The sequence below is a fragment of the Syngnathus acus genome, chromosome 2 (genome assembly GCF_901709675.1).
Source record: "Syngnathus acus chromosome 2, fSynAcu1.2, whole genome shotgun sequence".
In the NCBI taxonomy this organism is placed as follows: domain Eukaryota; kingdom Metazoa; phylum Chordata; class Actinopteri; order Syngnathiformes; family Syngnathidae; genus Syngnathus; species Syngnathus acus.
This window is the reverse complement of record NC_051088.1, coordinates 17,543,032-17,564,988: the sequence shown is the minus strand read 5'-3', so window position 1 is coordinate 17,564,988 and position 21,957 is coordinate 17,543,032. Positions and strand designations below refer to the sequence as shown.

General features: G+C 42.4%; 2 protein-coding genes across 2 annotated transcripts; one reads left to right on the top strand and one right to left on the bottom strand.

The window, feature by feature from the left end:
* Positions 1-2,307: 2,307 nt before the first annotated feature.
* On the bottom strand, positions 2,308-8,128 carry gdap1l1 (ganglioside induced differentiation associated protein 1-like 1). Its single transcript, XM_037280034.1, has 6 exons — positions 7,890-8,128; positions 5,598-5,790; positions 4,059-4,232; positions 3,616-3,710; positions 2,736-2,850; positions 2,308-2,660 (listed from the first exon to the last, which is right to left on the bottom strand). The coding sequence occupies exons 1-6, from the start codon at positions 8,070-8,072 to the stop codon at positions 2,317-2,319; spliced, it is 1,104 nt and encodes a 367-aa protein (XP_037135929.1). The 5' UTR covers positions 8,073-8,128; the 3' UTR covers positions 2,308-2,316.
* A 521-nt stretch (positions 8,129-8,649) lies between these two features.
* Positions 8,650-21,367, top strand: jph2 (junctophilin 2). The gene is made up of 6 exons (XM_037239448.1): positions 8,650-9,413; positions 11,964-12,780; positions 17,147-17,265; positions 18,363-19,201; positions 19,301-19,401; positions 19,476-21,367. The coding sequence occupies exons 1-5, from the start codon at positions 9,035-9,037 to the stop codon at positions 19,379-19,381; spliced, it is 2,235 nt and encodes a 744-aa protein (XP_037095343.1). The 5' UTR covers positions 8,650-9,034; the 3' UTR covers positions 19,382-19,401; positions 19,476-21,367.
* The last annotated feature ends 590 nt before the right edge of the window (positions 21,368-21,957 follow it).

Here is a 21,957-nt window from a genome sequence, read left to right as displayed (position 1 = left end):
AAATGATACTAATCCGTTCCAAAAGTAATTCTTAAAACAGAAATTTAATATTGTTCTTTATAGAAAAATAGGGCAGCAACTAATTATTTTAATAATTAATCTGTTTGATTACTTTTTTTTAGATTAATTGATGGATCAGATACAAGAAAATAATAATTTAAGAAATAACTGCCGTCCCAAAAACAGACCTTGTTTCATTTAAAAAGTGTCAATCTTCGGAATTTCTGCCTGTCAACAATAAATGTCTATAGTCAATTTAAAATAATGTCCTGTTTTTGAAGGGATGGGTGATAAAATTATTAAATCCAATTCATCATTTAATTATTAAAACAATCGTTAGTTGCCGGCCTATCTGTAAGTCAAAACAACATATCAGCCAAAATGTTTTTATCTCCAAAAAGTCAATGTAGTGTCTCAAAGCAACACTATGTATTTTTTGTGCCAATTTCTGTGTGATGGTGCGCCTTGAGTCATTTTCAGAGGTGGCATACATACTCAATGTATGACTCAATCAAGGTCAGAAATTAGTCACCAAACTCTTCATCATTGCCGCGATATTGACATTACGACTGCAAATAAAAACCCAAAGACAAACAAGCAGCAGCGGACGGAATTCATTCATTTTTCCTGCTCATTATTGCTGGGGATCATCAGACATTTACACACGCGTGGAAGAGGACGTGCCCTTTTGTGTTTTTCCCCCTCCACGCAGCACAAAATTAGCGAGGAAACGCAAACCCCCAAGCTTGGTGGCTGCAGAGAGTGTACGGTGTGATTTCATCTCTAGTGCTCACATCAACCAAGAGGACGTGAGTGTGTGTGCATGTGTTGCCCATGTACAGCTGGTATGTTAGGAAACGGCGCTTAGTCATGTTCTTGTATATAGTTACACGCCACTTTTTATCTTTAGAGTAAGTACGAGGGCCCGCATCCATAACGATGACGAGTTCTTTCAGATTTGAGTTTAAAATAAATATGAAAATTAAGTGGAAGTCTTATAAGAATAAATTCATGTTTTATTTGAGGGAAAAAATTGTATTGTATAATAATAAATTATTTTAAGAGTTGGACTCTTACATGAACAAAGTTTTTTCTTGGAATAACGCATATTCAAAAGATGAAAAAGTCTTAAAACAGTTTAAGATAATTTAGTTGACCATTGTTCATTTGCTGCTCTTTCGAAAATACGTTTTTTTTTCTTGGGTAAAGTCAGTTTTTCGAGAATAAAGACCGAAACGTTTTAGGAAAAATGTTTATGTGATGAAAATCAATGATAGAGCATTAACTCGGAATATAATAACTTTAGATAAAATTGTGTCATTTTTTGGCATAGTGATATTTGTTTCATGGAAAAATGTGCTCTTCAATTTAGTTATCTATGACATTTAATTCTTATAGCAATTTAAAAAGTTTTAAAATCAATTTTCCTTTTGTGAAACACTGAAAACAACTTGTACTGTAACCTTTGGAAAAGTTCTCCTTTCCTCCCTCGCACTTTTTAGTTTCTAAGAACATTCAAGGCTTAAGATGTTTTATAAATACATTTCTGTCATAAGTTTTTGTTTTGGACACGGGCCCAGATTCGAAAGTGATACAGTTTTCCTGCGGCTTAATGCTTTTAGCAGCTATGAGTAATGACGATGGATCGCGGCATGCCAAGGTCACTTAACCCTTGTGTGTGTGTGTGTGTGTGTGTGTGTGTGTGTGTGTGTGTGTGTGTGTGTGTGTGTGTGTGTGTGTGTGTGTGTGTGTGTGTGTGTGTGTGTGTGTGTGTGTGTGTGTGTGTGTGTGTGTGTGTGTGTGTGTGTGTGTGTGTGTGTGTGCGTGTGTGTGTGTGCGTGTGTGTGTGTGTGTGTGCGTGTGTGGTGTGTGCGTGTGTGTGTGTGCGTGTGTGCGTGTGTGCGTGTGTGCGTGTGTGCGTGTGTGCGTGTGTGCGTGTGTGCGTGTGTGCGTGTGTGCGTGTGTGCGTGTGTGCGCGCGTGCGCGCGTGCGCGCGTGCGCGCGTGCGCGCGTGCGCGCGTGCGCGCGTGCGCGCGTGCGTGAGACCAGTTTGATTGGAGTGTAGTATTAAGAGAACCGTTTGCATGACTTCAACAGAGGTCAAACACAAGAGCAAATGAGCTCGACGAAGGCCGCGAGTGCCCGAAAATGTGCAGTCAAGAAATGTCTTATTATGGAATGTTTTCATACACTGTCTCTTTACTCGCCCCGGTAAATATTGTTTTCTATATTCAGTACGGTTTTCCTGCCGTTGTCAAATGTTACGGAAAATGTCACACGTATACACAGACATTGAACACACCGAGAGAACATTCACTACATGTATTTCTTTTTTAAAAACCAATAGGCAAAGTAGCCCATCCCGCCGAGGGATCCCATTAGAAAGGAGGCCCCGAAGAAGGAGGGCGGCTTCTTTTTGACCATTCGGAAGGCGTTGGGCAGGACGGCCGACAGGAGCGTCGTGTGGATGTCGCCCAGGACCTTTCGGAAAGCGTAGCGTTTTTGCACGCGCAGAAAAAAGGACTGCAGGTTGGGTCGACTGCCGTCCTCCCAGTACTTCTTAGAAAGTCCCAAGAACTTGAGCCTGTGCAGCAAGGCTCCCAGGCAGATATCGGCTAGTGTAAAGTCAGGTCCGCATAGCCACAACTCACACTTTTGACCTGCGAGGGGAAACGACAGTGCTGCGCTGTTGCCGACGTTTGTCACCGGGACGGAGAGGCGTCGTGCCTGCCTACCTTGGTACTCCAGTTTCCTTTTCTCCAGTTCGGCTTCCACTTGATCTAAAACCATGGCTAACTCTCCCAGGATTTTCTTCAGGTAGTTGACATTGTCATGGTCCAAAATCTTCGCCTGTCGATTGTCATATAGAAAGTTAAAAAAAACATCCACGCATTAATCAGAGGAACAATAAAGTCGAGTAATTAGCCAGTCCCTCAATGATCACGCTTAGTATAAGAATTTCCTTGTCATTATTGAATCAACCTACCTGTTGAAATCCATTCAATCAGATTCATTTTCTATTTTAATCAATATAGCTCTTTGAAACATCTTTTTTTACTAACATTTCACGCATTCAAACTACAGCGGTGCAGAAGAAAACTTCAATCATTTAAGCTATTGGGCCTGCTTACTCTCACGCTGTGCCTTGGTGAAATGACACAGAAGCGTTTGTTTACTTGTGGCGCAGTCGAAGCACGGCTTTTTCCACCTGGAGGAACGTGTGACGTCATGGCGAATGAACAAGTACATTAAAAAAAGTGACAGGCTAAGCATGAGCTTGGTTAAGAGACACAAAATGTCGGTTAAATGAATTACAATTGTAATGTAACAAAAAACAAAGTCAATTTGAAGGTATTGTGTCAAAAATGAAACAAGCAGGTAGTGATGGGGAAAATGAAGCTTCATGAACCAGTTCTTGTATTCTTTGGCTCCTCTAGATGGCAATGTTGGTTTAAAGTGAGGGTTTTAAGAAATGGCAAGTGGTGGGCTTTCAGCTCTTTGGTGAACAGAGAGTGCCATCTAGAGGTCTAAGTCAACACAACAACGGGTTCATGAATCCTTAGAGGCAGGCATTTTATTGACAAAAATGTACATGCTTTCATGCACTGAACTGACCATGAGCTTCTTCTGCTTGGACAGATAGGGTTCCGTAAGTTGGGGCTCCTCGTGGTCTAACTTCATTAGTTCCGTTGCTGCGTTGACCAAATGCCCTACAGTCGTAAACACACGATATACAAATACTGGAGTGGATTGATCCCGTTAAGCCTAATGATGCGCAAGGCTCCAGTACCGGTCTGTGGGCCATTTGCTTTACATGGCGAAACTAAACAAAAATTATCTGATTTATTTTGAAAATTAGATGCTGTGGACTGTGTCAAGCGCATGGCTCCTAGTAATTCCAAGAAGTACATTTAGCAGAACAGTGAGTTGTAATTTGAATTGCCCCAAATTCCCCAGCTTAATTTCACATGGACGTTTAGTGCAAACCTAACAGAAATTCAGCCGGACGTTTCCATCCTCAAAAGGACATATCATCCCTGCAAGTTGGCTTCACTTACGACGTATTTCAGCAGTGGCGTACTTTGGGATCATAGAGTCGGTGGTGAGCTCCGGATGGAGGATGCAGCCGTGCGTGTACGCGTCCATGGGGAGGCCATCCAACAACTGCCGGTACTGGTGCACGCGCTCGTGAACTGGTGAGTCTGCCGCCGGAATCAGCTGAGCCACCGAGTCTGCAGGTGAGAAATTAATACAACACAAAAGTCAATTATCTGGCCTGGCACCCGGCCAGGAATATTCCAAGGGGGGGGGGGGGGCCGTGCCCCCCATGGCCCTGCCTCTAGCTCTGCCAGTGGGACTGACAGATGCTTGTGAATGTTCTCATTCATCTAGGTCATTTCATTTTTAGGACATTGAATCGATCGCAACTTCACTCTTTTGGTTGTCTTAGGACACTCTTCACCTCTTCATCGATTTATGCAACAAGCCTTGATTCGAACTCCACCAAGCTTCGTAGGTGTGGAAAAGCCAACTATTTAAACTCCAAACCAAGACTGTTGATATCATTTGCCTCCAACTTGGAGCTTTAATAGTTGGGATAGTTTCCAGACCGGTTCAGACTGGTGCAGTCATATAACCAAGCCTTGCTGCATGAACAGATGTAATCTGAGTCACTAAGAGTAGAGGTGACTGTTTTGTGTTTGTATGACTGTATACTACTGCCCCTCAGTGGCCAATGCAGGTACCGCAGAAAAAGCAACACAATTAATTGAACGAGTAAAGGGAAGATGAAGTCGTTTTTCCTTTTAAATAATTAAGCAGCCATCCGATTACCTGAACACAAATGTAAAGTAGCTGCTGCTGATGATATTAAAATTCACACAAGTGCTTGAGATTGTCTTCCTTGACGAGAAAACGTTGAGACATCTGACGTCACATGACATTTAGAGGAAAGAAATATTTATGAATCTCTTAAAATAATCTCTGGTCAGTGTTTATGTAGTGGACTAAGGGACTTTTCATGCATGGCTGCAAACTAAATGAAGACAAGGGACTTGTGCGGTTAACGGCCAGCTTTTCTGGTCTGAGGCTCCCGGAAGATTACGTAACAGCATAATGGCTGAATGGACAATAATATAAGACGGGCCACCCAAGCTTTACAGTCGTGTGTGCATGCATACAATGTATACACATACAGTTATCTATCCATCCATTTTCTCTACCGCTTGTTCTCATTCGGGTCTCAAGTGAGCCTATAGCAACAGAATTTGAGATAACGGGAGGCTACACCCTGAACAGGCTTTTATGAACTGTATCCATAATTGAATGTTTTTTTAATTGATTTTTCTATCGATTAATCCATCGATTAATTAGATACAATTCTAGTTGCATTAAAAAATATTTGAAAAAAAGAAAATCCTTGATTACTGTTTATTAAACAATTATTTTTGTTTATTTGATATTATTTAGGGAAAAACAACAGCTAAGCCATATCACACAAGTAGGATTGATGGGCATTGTTTTCCAAAGTAGAAAAAGTTGTTTGCAAATGTCTTATTTTGATCAATTTGACTTGCAAAATCCGCATGAAATCCTACCTCTTACAAAGTTGGTCTCCAAATAGTCTATAATCTGGTTGTAGTCACTGATGATGTTGTCGCCGTGGAGGAAGACGGGCACCTCCTCCCCCAGGTTGAGTCTCATGAACCACGGCTCCTTGTGTTCCTGTAGCGGCAGGCTGACATCTCGCTCCTCGCACACCAGACCCTTCTCGTTGATCACTAGGCGGACCTGCAAACATCGAGCATTGTGCGGTTGAAAAGAAACTGCTGCCATTTTATCAAAGCGAGAAAAGGGGGGTAGTTGCATTTTCAAAAGCATCTGGGATGTTTGGAAAATGGCAACAAAAAAAAGTCATCATCTTCATTTTGCACAAGTTAGAGAATGCCCAGACCAATGACAAAAGACGGAGTGGAAAAATTTGGGGGTTTTAACCCACCTCTTGCATTTCCATTCATTTCAATGAGGAAAGTCACGGAGCAAATAAAACTTGTATCACATTGCACCACTGCATTTTGTCACCACTTTAGTGACAAAAGTAGTGTCAACAAAGTGTATTGATACAGCATAAAACCCAAAAAGTAAAGAGGCACGCTTGTTAGCCATTGGAAAAAAAAAATCTGTTATTTTTTAAAATTTTTGTTTGTTTCAATTGCAAATGAACTGATTGGTCGGAATGAGGATTTTGTGAGATTCCTAACAAAGCTGCGACGACACTTTGTTATGTAATTGTGTTAGTCACTCGTCATCGTGCCAAGTGGTTCAGATGCTCAGGAGTCACAGAATAAAGCTTACAAACGAGTACAAGTACTTACATTAGTACTGGCCAATACTGAGTACTGATTTGTGATAATGCCATTACTTCTCATAATTCGGATTTTAGTCAAATATTGTTAAAAATTCTAAATTTGTTCTGCTTGGTGTATTAGATGTGACTGTTTGGTGCATTCGATGAGTTATTTTCTTTTTCTGTGTACTTTTTAGATGTCCTTCATTGTGAGCAGTCATTGAACCCACCTCGAGACTACCGATGTGTGTGAGTACAGTGTCTTACTCCCAGGTTAGAAAAAAAAAGCCACCAAAATAACTCCTAAGGAATTAGATCACCATTGTGCCAAAGGTAATATACATCTAATCATATATCATTCATTTGATGACCCCTGGCCTATTCAATATCCTGTTTGTCCACATACACCCACGTACTTACTTTTTAAAACTTTTTACCAGAGGTTGTATTGTATTATTTAACACGATTGCTTCTGGATTGTGAGTCAAGGCATCATTCATGCACAGTTTTCAATGTGCTTACTATAAACACAACTCGAGTGCAAAAAAAAAAGCCAAAAATCTAAGGAAGGTTATTCCGAATTTTGAGTAGGGCAGGGCATGCAACCGAATTAATCATGGTTGTGAAAAATGCCTTGAGACTAAATTTGCACCTCTGATTAATGTATCGATTAAATGGTGCGCCTTGAGAGTGTTAAATAAATTCAAGTTTGAATGAACACTAGTAGCGATGGAGACTGCAGGGATTATTAACAACACTACACTTGATTCTAGCCAAAATGTATTTTACAACACCAACAAAATGTTTCTGCCATTGTAACGTGGCACATTTGACAAGAAATAGGAAAAGGATGCACTTTGTGATTAAGGCTTCGGTATGACATTTCAAATTTTCCCCTATACCTGCTTTCAAATGGAGGAAGTACAGTGCTGCAAAACTAGAGTCGTTAAAGAACATAACATAATAAATAATCAAGGTAATCTTCAGATATCTGAAAATGTGGTAGCCAAGCATTTGTCACTGCTCACCACAACGATTTTCAATATGCATTGCACGCAATTTTACAACGCAGACTTGCCAAAACGCAACTGTTTGCATTCGGCACTCACGCGTGAGCCAGTCCTCCGCAACACACAACACATAAGTGCAAATCAAGGCCTGTGCTCTCGTGATGTGTGTATTTGTGGACATGTGTGAGGAGGGTACAGCTGCAGAGGAGGGGGGGCTGCTTTAGCGCGTCATGTGAATAAATTATTCAGCCTGTCATTTGTCAGTCACACGGAATGGAAAGGTGGAGGAGGAGGATGCGCGCGTCTCTACACGTTCAATACTGACCACGCGTCGAGGAAATGAGCGCCTTGCTGCAGCGCCGAAAAAATAGCAACCAAAGAAATAAACAAAAAAAAATCTGTCGAACGGAAGATGCGCACAGCTGCAGTCATATTTTTCCGTGCATATGGACGACCACACGCCGTAAAAAAACAAAACAGACACACATACGGTAGCATAGCACCAAGGTGCCTCTATTTTTCTGCTACCTTACCTTCTGGGAGGCGAAAGATTGCGTCCAGTGGTACAAAACCAGCCTGTCTTTGTTGAGCGCTTTGGGCTCAGCCGTGCAAGGGTCGTCACACTCATCCCCGTCTGTCATTTTGCCGTCCCCGTCCATCGCCGAGATGGGCCACCAGCCACATTTGGTGGGGGTAACATGGTTGGAAGACGCCATGACAGAGCGTTTTGAGCGTGCGGAGGAGAGGAGCGACCGGAGGAGGGAGCGATGGGTGGGGTAGTGGGAGGGGGGGGGGGGGGGTCATCGCGAGAGGATGCCGCACGGTTGGGGGGTAGGGGAGGTGTGCATAAGCAGAGCATCTCTGGCTGTGCGGCATGCGGACTGACATCTCCGGTGCTCAAACAAGAAAAACTGAAAAGAAACATTTACAACAGGGAGTTTAACTGAATTGTCTGTTCATGGAGTTGTCTAGTTTTGCCATTAAATGGCAGATTATTTTTATTATTAATATATGTACATACACACATATGTATATAATCCATTTTTCTAATTGAATGGAAAATGAAGTTGTATGGTTTTCCAAACTCTTCATGTTTACCAGGCAGTGGGAAAACAAGTGTTCTCAAAGTAGAGCTGGCAAAGGCATGCGCGCCTCCGTCCCAAAGAGGAAGACTCTGGCATTGCTCCTTGCAGGCAGCACACTGAGGATTGGGTCATATTTTTGGAATGATGTGTGCGTGTGTGTGAGGGGAGGGTGTGTGGGGGGGTCAGTGTGGCCTTGTTAGGTGTGCTCAAATGCTTCCCCTTGCAGGGCGAGTCAGGAGACACACTACTGGGTGGCAGGGACAGGGGAACAGGGGCTTCTCTCCGTGGCCACCTGGAAAGCCATGAAAGACCTCCGGCTTATCGGGAAACAACCTCAAAACTCACTCAATACAATTCCAGATCAGATCTAAACTTAAAACAGTTGAAGTGGAGAAGACGTTTCTTTCCGGATTTTCATGGACACGCTGAGAAATCCGCAAAGACCAAGAGGAGGCCCGCTCAAGTTGAAAACTCAGGATATCTCCAAGCGGTTTTGATGTCAGGGGAAGGCGGAGTGTATCCAAAGTGGGTTTTAATCTTTAGCCAGGCCACAGGCTCCAAAGCGTCACTCTCGTGTGCGTGCTCGGGCCGACATGAGTGGAGGTCGCTTTGAGTTCGATGACGGCGGCGCGTACTGCGGCGGCTGGGAGGGCGGCAAGGCACACGGCCACGGCATCTGCACCGGCCCTAAAGGCCAGGGAGAGTTCTCGGGATCCTGGAACTACGGCTTCGAGGTGGTGGGGGTCTACACCTGGCCCAGCGGGAACACCTACGAGGGCTACTGGTCGCAGGGCAAGCGTCACGGTCTGGGGGTCGAAACCAAAGGCCACTGGATTTACAGAGGGGAATGGACACACGGCTTCAAGGGGAGGTATGGCCTCCGCATCAGTGTCAGCAGCGGGGCCAAATATGAGGGAACGTGGAACAATGGACTACAGGACGGCTACGGAACTGAAACCTATGCTGATGGAGGTAAGGGCCGCAGATTGTTCGCAATATTTCGTTTGTTCTCGTGCAGCAGAAAAATCTAGATCAGGGTTGTCCAAACTATGCCACGGGGGGGGGGGCTCTGGCGGCACACTGTCTGTTTTTTTATTTTATGAGACATATTCTGAAATAACAACAAACTTGATCCGTGGTGGACACAATCATTATTTGCCTGAGACCATAATTGCCTTAGTCTTTTTTCAAAAAAGACATTGTATTCTTCAATTTTTCTGTATGTGGCTCCTGTAAGAAAAATTATGAACTCCCAGACCTTGAGCATCAATTAACACAACAAAATACAAGGTATGTGGATTCAGTTCATTCTCTGCCTCCGGTGTTCTGGTTTGCAAGCTGGCGCTAGTATTCACTATCAGGTCTATCACTACTTTACATTGCATGTCCTCATTCTCCTGCCTATAAATCTATCCATAAACAAACACGGACTTTGACCGTGTGCCGGTGTCCAAGTCGACGCAGCCTTCGAGTCCAGCCTACAAGTCTGGCCCACGTTTGCTTCTTCGGACTGACAGAAGTCGACTCAAAATGTTTTTTCACAGTAATATATTCTATGCAGCCTCAATCGTCTAAACAAGTTATTGTGATTATTGCGTTTGTGGACTATGAATTAAGCAGCAAAATACATCCATTTTTATCCATTTCAGGGGGCGGCCATTTTGCCACTTACAGTCGCATGAAAATGACATCACAGTTGCTCAGGTAACGACCAATCATGGCTCAGATTGCAAGCAACAGCGAGTGGTAGAATGGCCGCCCATTCAAATGGAGAAAAATAGGTGTATTATTATTATTATTTAATTCGAATTCATTAGAATGTTAGATGTTACATACAACATAAAGAATGTTTTTTTTTAGCTGACTTACCTTTTAAATCAAAAGTACCATGGCATTGAAATTGTCTACATTACAAATTTATCTAGTGACAATTCATTCAGAGGCTGAATAAATGGACAAGTTTATTTTATTTGTATTCTGTCGTGTAGCTACTGCACATCTTGCTGTAATGACCTCTCAGAAAGCTAAAACTTCCATGACTTTATTTGAAATGCACTTATACTATACGTACTATGTCTATGGGAAATATGTAACAGACAACAATAATGCAACAGTGTTCCCCCCTCCACAGCTGACTCATCAGCTGTGAAGCGATGGGGGGGGGGGGGGGGGCACCAAATGTGTGCGTGTAATAATAGCCCAAAGCCCCCCTGCGTGCCCTGCTGGCCTCTCGGCCGACTTGCTATCAGTATGATCCACACGTGTCCATTTTAGCATGAGAGCGAACAACCAGTTGACTTCTCATGGCATTGTATGAATGAGCAAATCATTACACACTTCCATACTGTATTTCTGATTGTTGACACAACGTCAGATGGTAAAAATGGTGTTCTTACTTGCCATAATCTCAAGAGTCATATATCTATATAATAATGTATGAGGATATTTGGGAGTAATTTGGGGTGGACCATTGCACAATGATCTTCACTGGTTCAGGAGTTGCAGTCCAAAATACGTATATCAAAAAATGTGAATAGTGGGAACACATATGTATTGGCAATATAAATTTACGAACACTATAGGCTATCAAAGTAAAAAAAAAAAAAAAAACTAGACCAAGTAAGTTTAGCCCAATTCATAAGATGCTGGCGCTGGAACACACTTTTAAAATGATAAATGATTAAACACACTATAAAGAGCAGAAATCATCACCTCATAACATAATCATGCCAAAAAATGTCAACCTGTCATATTTGTTTGAGTTGTCAATCAAACTTTTTGGAAAATTGCAAACGCCATGTTTAACATTAGAAAAAGCCCACTGACCTATAGAATAGGATAAGATATTCTTTTATTTGTCTCACATGGGGATAATAATTTAAAATAATTAAAAAGAACAAACAGGATAGCTTCTTATGTTAAAGAATGTACACTACCGTTCAAAAGTTTGGGGTCACAAAATTGTTTGGGTGACCCCAAACTTTTGAACGGTAGTGTATATATTTATTTAGATAATTATTTATAGATTATATATATAATCTGTGTAAAAAATCTTATAATATATATGTATACTTATATTCATAGATTATATATAATCTTATACAAATATAAAATATAATTTATAATATTTAATTCATAATATTTTATTATAATAATATTTACACTACCGTTCAAAAGTTTGGGGTCACCCAAACAATTTTGTGACCCCAAACTTTTGAACGGTAGTGTATATATAAATACAATATCCTTTAATCTCATTTACGGTTAATTGCTGGCAGTCGTTTTGTATTTGGAACAGTTACATACATATGATTCATTGCACCTTAGAGTTTTTGTAGAATCTGTCATAAAGGTAAAGGTGATTGATTTGTTACATTTCTCCCTCCCTTAGACTCTAAGCAGAAAGGCTGCAACCATTCCAGCACTTGGTTCATTTATTCAATCTCAGATCTAATCTCAATAAACAAACTTTTCATTTCATAGATGAGTTCATAATGAACAGTTCCATTGGTATGTTTTCAGGCACTTTCCAGGGTCAGTTCACGGGCGGCATGCGGCACGGCTACGGGGTCCGTCAGAGCGTCCCCTATGGCATGGCAGCTGTCGTCCGTTCTCCTCTCCGGACTTCCCTGACCTCCCTACGCAGCGAGCAAAGCAATGGCACAGTTCTGCAGCAAGACATCCCCATCATCACCACCACAAGTGCCTCCGGTGAGGAGACTCCTGTTTCCAACCCTGCCCAACTGGGACCATCGCGGGGAGGCTTCGCTCTCACGCTCCAGGTGGACCCAGAGGCAACGAAACCCAAGAAGAAAGGTCTGTTTCGCAGGAGCTCTCTGCTGGGCAAACTGAAGAAATCCGACTCCAGCACTTCACTGTCCAGCCAGAAGAGCAAGATCAGTTTCCTGAGGACGGAATCGGCTTTAAGCTCCAACGCCAGCGACACCAACTCCACCATCAGCATGGGGGACGAGAGCCTGGCTGGCGCAGAAGACTTCCCCCCTGTAGAGGCAGACATCGACGCCACCACCACCGAAGTCTACATGGGCGAATGGAAGAACGACAAGCGCTCAGGATATGGAATAAGCGAAAGGTCCAGTGGCCTTAAGTATGAAGGCGAGTGGCTGAACAACCAAAGACACGGCTACGGTTGCACCACCTTCGCCGAGGGCGGGAAAGAAGAGGGCAAGTACATGAACAACATGCTGGTGAAGGCTGTGAAGAAGAGAGTGATTCAACTGAAAGGAACCAAGATCAAGCAGAAGGTGGAGCGGGCCGTGGAGGGCGCTCAGCGAGCCGCTGCCATCGGCAAGCAGAAGGCGGAGATTGCCGCTTCCAGGTAAGAACAACCCTCTTAGATGCTTGCTGATCATTTCATGTAGAAAACGCACATACAAGTGGAAGGATGTTGGCAAAGTGACAATTCATTTATTGAGACAAGGGAGTAAGACTAAAACATTTACATAAAAGAAAACTTTAGAATTTGGGCAAGCTACTTTGTTACACTCATTGAATATACTATATATATTATCCATCTGTGACCGTACAAGGTGTTTTTATCTTCTGCACCTGAGATCATCCTGTTGTTTACGTGAGCACTGATGGACTGCAGACTACCGTCCCAGCACCTAGAAATCCAAATATTTCTCTTCAAGTGTAAGCACTACATTTGAGTTATGGAAGAGTGTGGATTGGATTGTTGCTTTTAAAAACCACCGACAATGTCTGGACACTGCTGACTTACACATGGACCTCACAGAGTATATATTAATGAGCTGGTGGTGCCAGTGCTTCTTTGGTTGTGGTGTTGGTGCCAACGCTCAGTTTGGTTGTACGCCACTTTGTCTTCACACTGGCAAAGGACCAACCAAATGCTACATCATCACGTCACCAATGTTGTGCCCATGCATCAGCATATACGCTTCTGTGTACAAATAGGACATAACTATAGTTCCCCGGCTTCTGCTCAGAAAAACAGGCCCTTGAATGTTGGCACCTGTATACATGGAGTTGATGTTTTACTGCAATATTCAACCTTATTTATAGTAAAAATGAGATAATAAATTTTCTCATATGAGGGAAACATCTGAGTGCTACTTAAAGATTCGTCTGCGTCGTGTTGTCGGAGCCATAAACAATGAAATGATAGCAAAGCCCATCAGAAAAAAAATACAGCAAAACGAAAACCTAAAAGTTTATTATTATTATGATTATTATTGTACTCTGTGGTGCGAAATATTGCAAATATAAGCAAATAACATTGCTGATATTCATATTTTTGACAGTGATCTCTTTATCATGGCTGATGTGAGCTGGTCGCATGTTTCGGTGTTTGCTAATGTAGTTTTCGTTTACGATCCCTACAATACCTGTAATACAAAATTTCTGTTGATAGTGCCTGGCTCTCCTCCTTACTGCGGTTTGCAATTGCACCTCCGAATTGTTCACCATGTCTTCTATTGTGTGAACCTACAAAGTCTTTAGCATTGAAATATGTTGTTGTATAAACGGGGGGCTGGGCATGACACATCTGTTCCAGGTCTCCTCATTCTTTCCTCTAATCTGGTGTCAGTGGAGACGGGTTAAAAATACACGTCCAGCATGCTCTCTGCACGGAGAGTCGGCCAACTTGTCCTCCCCAACCGTGTCATAGTCTCACTAACGTTCAGACGCTTGGCGGACATTGTTCTGTCGTATACGCCGGCAGACGGGAAGTCTGGAGGGTCTTGTGTGTCAGGACAGGGTGTAAATGACGCACGCTCGAGGGCCCTGTTGTCACGGAGGAACCCTGACTAAATAAGGACAAGCGCATTCGTGCTGTCTCACAATCACTGGGGAATGCAACAGCTGATTATCCTCCACCCTCCCGCCATTTTCCTGCCTCATCACAGATACACGCCCAAAGTGTTTTCTTAAGCTCAAGTGTGGTGGGCCCTTTCTCTTTTAGCAGACACCTAAAGCTTCTTTTTGTCCCGGTGGGAAAATCAACTGGCATTTATTGTCGGCACATAACTTTCCAGCTGATTTCATCACCCGCTTTGTCTGTTGCTAACAATTACAGCTCGCAGATGTCGGGCCCATCTTGCGTCAGTTGTGGTGTCAAATGGTTCCATGGATATAAATATGACACACCTCATAAGCAAGTGCTCAGGTGACAAATGAGTCGAGTATAAACGTAGCCCACACAGCCTTACTAGTGCAGCCTGGCTTACAGTGTAATGCTGATCTATGCACTTTATGCCGGGCAAACATTTACTGGTTGTAACATTCGCCGACAAAACGGACCTGTGATCTTATGTGCAATTGTCAAGGGAATGTCTATTTTGGAAAGATTGAATTGAGAATGCTGATTTGGGGTAATTAGACTAAGCTCAAAGCAATACTGGAATAATGAGGGTTAAATTCACCCTGGAAATGTGAAATATTCGATTTGGCAAAGACATTTGATGATGTTCTCGAACATGTAGTCATCTTTTTATAGAAACTAAGTCACTCTTTCACATTGACTCTGCCTGCTAACACTCTACACACCGTTAAATAGAACCCTTTGCACAGATCCAGTGGCACATGCCACAATGACAGAATACCTCACCATCAACAGGCAGCAGGTCAAAATACAGATCAGCCATGACATTTGCGTACAATGCCCAAAGGTGTACATTTTAAAATGAAGCAACAGCCGTCACAATATGCTAATTTCTATTAATGAAATTGAAGTGAGTTGAATTGACTTGAAAGATGTAGCACGGTGGAAGATTTTTTAGCCCAAAGATAGGCCATTGTAGATATGTGTAAGATTAAGATATCTTCTATTTTATTCTGATTGGTCCTAATTCTAGTTTAGCATAACTTCAATTATGTGATATTTTGTGTGAAACATTCCATTGATCCATTCGATACTTGTGCAACAAACTACAATGGCACTACTGTATTGTTGTGTGCATTACCTGCTCACTTTCGCGCATTCATTTTTCCCTGTGCCAGAAAACAAGGCACAGCAGAGCATGCAAGAACTTGAAAATGTGGCATGAATAGCAACAAAATTTAGCATCCCTACTATTTGCTGTTTCACTCCCGAAGAAGCTGTTTGTTTGTCCCAACGCAGACACTCCTGCATTTTAACAGCTTGACAGTCCATTAAAGAAACGTGTGTGTTTTTCTTGACAACGCCTCACACAACTGCATGGGCTCACACTGTGGCCGCAAGACTATGTGTTGCTTTGTTGGTATTTATGCAACAGTCGGCGGGAAGACTTTGATGGTGACCGGGTTCTCTTTGGAGGATGTGAATGAGGTGCAGTGGGCCTCAGATGCGTTTTGCTACAGTAACCCAAAGGGACCTTAAAGTCATACATGGGAAGCAGAGCTAAAGTCATTCAGAATAATGTATGGAAGTGTCGCTCCCACTGAGGTATACTTATATTTGTCATTGGCCTTACATTATAAATTGCTGAATGTGGAAGGCTGCGCAGGATGAGGCCATCTGTCGCCACCCTCTCTTGGCCGTCATGAAACTGGCAAGGCACCAGCAGATGCCATTTGGTCCACTCTTGAACACAATCTTCTGGTTGGAGGAAATCACGAACGATATACATAGGAGTCAATAAGATCTGTGTTGAGTTTTGCTGGCTGGAGCTCCAAGATTTCCTAAAATGTGAAACATGAAAGTGGATGTGGTTCGCGGTCAGTTTGAAACCTGATTCAGCAACAAGAGATGAGGGCAGTTTTTACTCAAATACATATACTATATAAAACACAAATCATCATTCAGTTTTATGTCATATGTTTTCCTCTAATTTGAAGAAGAAAAAAAAAAATTAATTCATTGAAAAAAGAAAATACGAGATGACCTCTAAAAAATATTTTTGACATGGATGTCTGAAAAACAGCTTTGCCTCTGAAACAAGACAAAATGCTTTTTCTAAATACATTAAAATATAAAAATTTGACAAAATTGAGGTTCGGATGTTGGCTTTCATTGAATAGTTTTCAAGTAATTTTCAAGTCTCAACATGGCTGAAGCAAATCTCTGCCTTGAAGGGGGCATGTGTCCTCGAACATGATTGGGATGGTTAAAAAAACAAAATACAATGATTTGATGCCCACCTTTCCCATACAGTATTTATGAATGGTGAGCTGTCTACCTTCTCCCGTCACTTAGACGTGGTCCAAGAATGCCTCTTCGCAGCTTGGCGGAGACCCGTCTGCTAAATCTGCAAACGAGCAGTGAGCCTTGCGCTGATACTAAAATCAGCGTCCGCCGGTATTTACAGCAATAGCTGGTTACTGTATGGGAAAAACTCTATGTTACAAGGGCGTTTGATTTATTGTACCACTGGCTTGAAAGAACTGATGATAGTTTGAGGTGACTATAGAGTGACAGTGTTTTCAACAGTAAGTGAAGAGAAGACATGTGGACAGGTGGAACGTTTTCGTCTCACACGGAACATCAGGAGTGTCTAATTGTTCCAGTGGGACGCACCAAGCAACCCACAGCCTAGGAGGCTATTTTCAGCTCAGTGTGAGGTTACACTTTGCAATCCGAGTCAATCATAACAAATCACTAGAAGCTTCCAATCTTTGCTATCCAACTGTCAAGCGCAAGTTATGTGGCCACATGTCCGTTTTGGTTCTCAGCAATGAGAAACAGGAAATGTCTCTGATGTGTCCACACTGCAAAGGTCTGCTTAATATGTCTCTTTTAGGTCCACCCACGCCAAGGCCAAGTCAGACGGAGCCGACCAGGCTGCTCAAGCATCCAACAGCGAATCCAGCATCGCCAGGCTGGTGGCCAAAGAACTTTCACCTACTTTCTACCAGCCAGGTCAGCTGAAACCTTCCTTTAAAATTTAAAGAAGAGCTCCTCCTTTTTTACTGTATAACTGGGTGTCTACTAATGCACATGTCCTGGTTATTATTTTGACATTTTAGTGTATGTTTGTTGAAAGCTTTGATTTGGGGCAATAGCCGTCTGTATTCAGTGCCCTTTCTTCTGCACTGGATGTGATTTTGGCTTTGTGTCATCTGATTGGACTTGTAGTTATTCATGGCGTCTCTTACGGAATCTTGACTTAGTCACTCAGCCACCATGGGATACATTGATACAATACTCGATAGCTTAAGGTGGAGTGTCGTCACTGGTTGGCCATCTTAGGACAGAGAGCAATGAAGTTCTCAGCGCTTTAGCAGCACATCGATGTACTGCAGCCTGACTCGGCGGATCCTCTGCCGTGGCCCGCTGCCGAGGTCATCACATTTGAATGTCTAAAAAAAGGAACATCTTATTTGGACTGAAGGATCATATCACTTTCACTGCCCGTCTGAAAATGCATGCAAATCTATCCATACAAAAGCAGCAGTGTCCTTCTTTCAGGTCTTGTTTTTTTTCCTCCTGTATTAATTATCAGTGTGGAAAAAAAATACATACAGAAATAAGCAAAAAATGTCTCAGTCCAATTGCACAAATTCCTCGCAAAGTCAGTCTGTACATTATTAGGCGAGGACAACACATGCGGACAGTTTGAATTTGACAGTCTTTTATACAGGAAAAAAAAATAACATACTTGAAAAAGAATATGAATATGTGTAATTTGAAATTCCTGTACTTTTTTATTGTATCCACTTTTTGCGCAAATTATTTCTTATAACAATTCTTTTTTTTTAAAACAGTCTGTGATGTAATTCATTAGCCTGTCAATGGCATTTTCCTCTGTGTACTAGCATTAAGCTAGCAAAAACGCTAACTGCCGCTGCAGTTGTTTTAAATGTTCTTCGTTTGAGGTTTAGTTTGACCATAAACATCAACTGGCCATTAAACATCTTGAAGTCTTTTTCTTCTACAATTGTTAACACATCAAGAGTGACCTGGTAATATAAACTATTGAGGTTCTTTAACGCGTTTATTCAACTGATCCTGCACAGGTCCAGAGTATCTGAAGAAGCGAGTGATGCCGGAAGTCGGAGAGGGAAGTGAGAACACGGATATCGTCACGCACGAGCCGCTGTTAGCCGAGGAGGAGCCGGCGCCGCCGCCGCCTGAAAGCCCGATCGTGAACGAACTAGACCACCTCATGCCTGGCTCCTCCCCAGCCCGCACTCCCTCGCCCAGTCCAGGCATCTTCATCAAGGAAGACCCCAAACTTCTAGGTCCCGGCAACTGGGCCGATGAAAAAGCGAGTAAAAGCAGCAGTAAGCCCAACAGCAGGCCCACCACACCTTCAGTCCCTCCTCCTGTTCCCACTGGATCAGAGGGCACCATTGCTCGCAGTCTCTCTCGCACCCCAAGCCGCCACAGTACCAAGAATGAGCAGGGTTCCGATTTAGAGATCAAGCCCTTGCAAAAATTTGATCCAGTGGTGAATACCGTAGACGCCGCGTCGGCACAAAAACCTGCACGAAACAGCTTTACTGCCGTAAATGACGAGGAAAAACCGCGCCCAAAAGCTGCCACTCCAAATTTGAAAGCCAATGACCTGAAACTCGAAAGAGTCCCGACAGTCCAAGATCGAGAACAGTCGTGGGACTTGAGTCGGCCTTCCGTCAAAGCAGAAACCAAATTGCTACCAAAACGACAACCCAGCCCTGCTCCGTCTCCAAAGCCTGCAGCCAACCATGAACCTAAGACATTAGCCAAACCTGCCGAAGCCAAAACCAACAGCGTCAAACATGCCTTGAAAGCGGATCCCAAAGCAGAAGCTCGACTGAAAGCGCCAATGTTGAATTCAAGTCACGAAGTAACTGCAGAGTCTTTGGAACAGGAGGTAAGACAGCCGATGCACACATAGTTGTATTCGGACTTGAGCTCGTGTCACACTGGTTGACTTTTGTCATTTTGTTAATCATGTTCTTCCTTTGTCAAGAGCCCCAACACCATCATGATCTGCATGGTTATCCTGCTCAACATCGGTTTGGCCATTCTCTTTGTGCACATTTTGTCATGAGGCGTTTGACGCCACCTCAGGTACGCCAAGCACCTTTCCATTTGTGAATATAACAGCGAGAAGGGAACCAAAAGTATTTTTTTCTTTGTCACAGGTCACCATCGGCGCTGTAGCGAGACGGCCCGCCTCCACCGCAGTTTGGACAAGAGCGAGAAGGAAATCAGAAGCCTCGTGAACAGCAGCGGCTCTTCTTCTCGGAGTGTCTGTTGGTGTGACTGTGTGAGCTTGCGTCGGGCTGCAGACAAACTAGAAGATGAAGGACACTGAATGACTTAAATGGCTCAGTATGAAGTTTCTGTGCGAGAGTGGGGGAAGGCAAGATGAGCGAGTATGGCGGTGTCCAATGCACTGAAGAAGTCTCTATTCAACTTGGAATGTATCAGTGTGTTAACATAAATGGAAAAAAAAAGCTTTTAATTAATACGCAACTACCACCCAAGCTCTCACATCAAATTTTACCCACTGAAATCATCACGATTGTCTTTGTTTTGCTTTGTTTGACATTTTCTCATTTCCAACTCGTCTGAAACTGTAGGTGGACCTTTGACCTAACACTTCAGATTGTGATATTTTGTCAAGTAGGTAGTACGTGTTTCAATTCCTGGATACCGCCTTGGCCAACGCGAAAGAAATCAGTCTTAATGTTGAGAAAATTTCAATATTTCATAAGGTTGGACAGCGGCTTCACTGTAAGAAAAAGAATACTTACTAGCAGGATCAGTTTAGGTGCATGGATTTTTATTATTACATCAAAATGACATTTAACCCTAACCCTCAGCATTCGATCGCTTGTTCTGTTGACAGGAAGATTAATCAATGGATCTAAAAAGAATGATCAAAATAGTTCCCAATTTGATGATCAATTAGATGATGTTTTATCTATTAATTGTGACACCTGTACAATATTGATAATGCGAGATGCGGCTCTCTATTTTGTGTCAACTGTTTCTGCTGTAGTGATGCTTCTGTCTCTTTGACTGACCCCCCCCCCCCCCCCCTCGTGAAAATAGACTCTTCATCGTTGCTTTTCAGCAATGGTAATCTGGAAAATCTGCATTTTTGGCTGTGGTGTTGAACACTGTGAAGTGTGATGTTTTCACTGTGCATTTATTGTCATTCTGCCACATAGAAAGAAGCCTATAAGGCACACAGAGAATGCCAAGCTTGTCAATGTTTATGTTCGGTATGTGCTTGTGGCGTAACGGAGGAGGTTGAAATGGAGTTTTTGTGTGTAGAGAGACAAGAAAGCAGAAAATGGATACTGCGAGCTGACTGACAACAACCACTGCATCATGTTCGCTTGTGAGCATTTAGCAGTAATTTTCTTATATAAAATTTTTAAAACAAAAGTGCTTTCCGCAGTATCCAAGTGCCATTTGAAGCCAAATGAGTTCATCTTTTGTAAGCATGAGAGCACTGTGTGCATGTCCCAGTTTGACACATAGCATTCAGAACCGATTTGTGCAAAACTGAACGAAGACTTGGATTACCTCGTTATTGGGAGTTTGAGAATATTTTTCTCAACTCCATGTCTTACATTGAGAGTACGCCCTGTTATTTAAATCATTATTTTACCCATGTATACACCCTTAAAAATGGTGGGTTGAAACCAAACCAATTTTAAATCTATTTTTTGTACAAAACAACCTAAAATTGGGTCAGATTGAGATTTTTAACCCAGTAGTTTTAAGGTTGTCTGTGGAATAACAATGATTTTTATTTGATTGTAGAAAGCCAAACAAAAGTTCTCTGTGATCTTTCAATTGGCATGTTTTGTCTTTAAATTGACAAGTCATAGAGGAAGAGATTCAACGTGTAACACTAATCAAGCCCCATAAATCATTGTACTGTATGTACTAGTAGGAGCCAAGTTGATAGGCCCGTTGCCCAAAGCACGGCTGAATTTAAAGATGTGCAATTTGTGGTTGTGTATTTAAACCCGGCGCAAAAAAATTGAATTCAATAATTAAAAAAGTTACACGATCACTTGTCATTTTCTGTGCATTCTCACATATAGTTTATTTACCAATAGCTCTCAAAGTAGATCTTAACATAGAATACGTATCTTTTATTGAGGTGACGACAATTAACTGAGTAGACATTACAGAAACATTGACACGTTTGGAAGTTTTAGATTAACATTAATGCTCCACTATACAACGTACAGTACTATACACCTTACCTTCGATTTGTGGGTTTGTGCTTTGCGTGACACCCGCATCTTTTCTGGATTAAGTATACAGGATTAAGCATCAGGCAAATTATTGAAGAATCCATCAATTTTTCGTACCATCTATTCTAATGAGCTGACTCAAGGCAAAAGGCATGTATACAAACGACTATTTACATAAATAGTTCAATAATATAAGAATTCTGCATCCATGTGAAAATAACAGGAAGGTCACAGGTATCAAATTTATTCACGGGGTGGCCATAGTCACGTAACCCCGCCCCTGTTTTTTATAATACCCAAAAGAAAGTCAGTACAGTTGAGTGCCAGTGGAAGTATTTTTAAACAGCACCTGTCTGTGAGGCAGCCTCTACAAACGTACCTTAGGGCCACTCAAAGCCATATC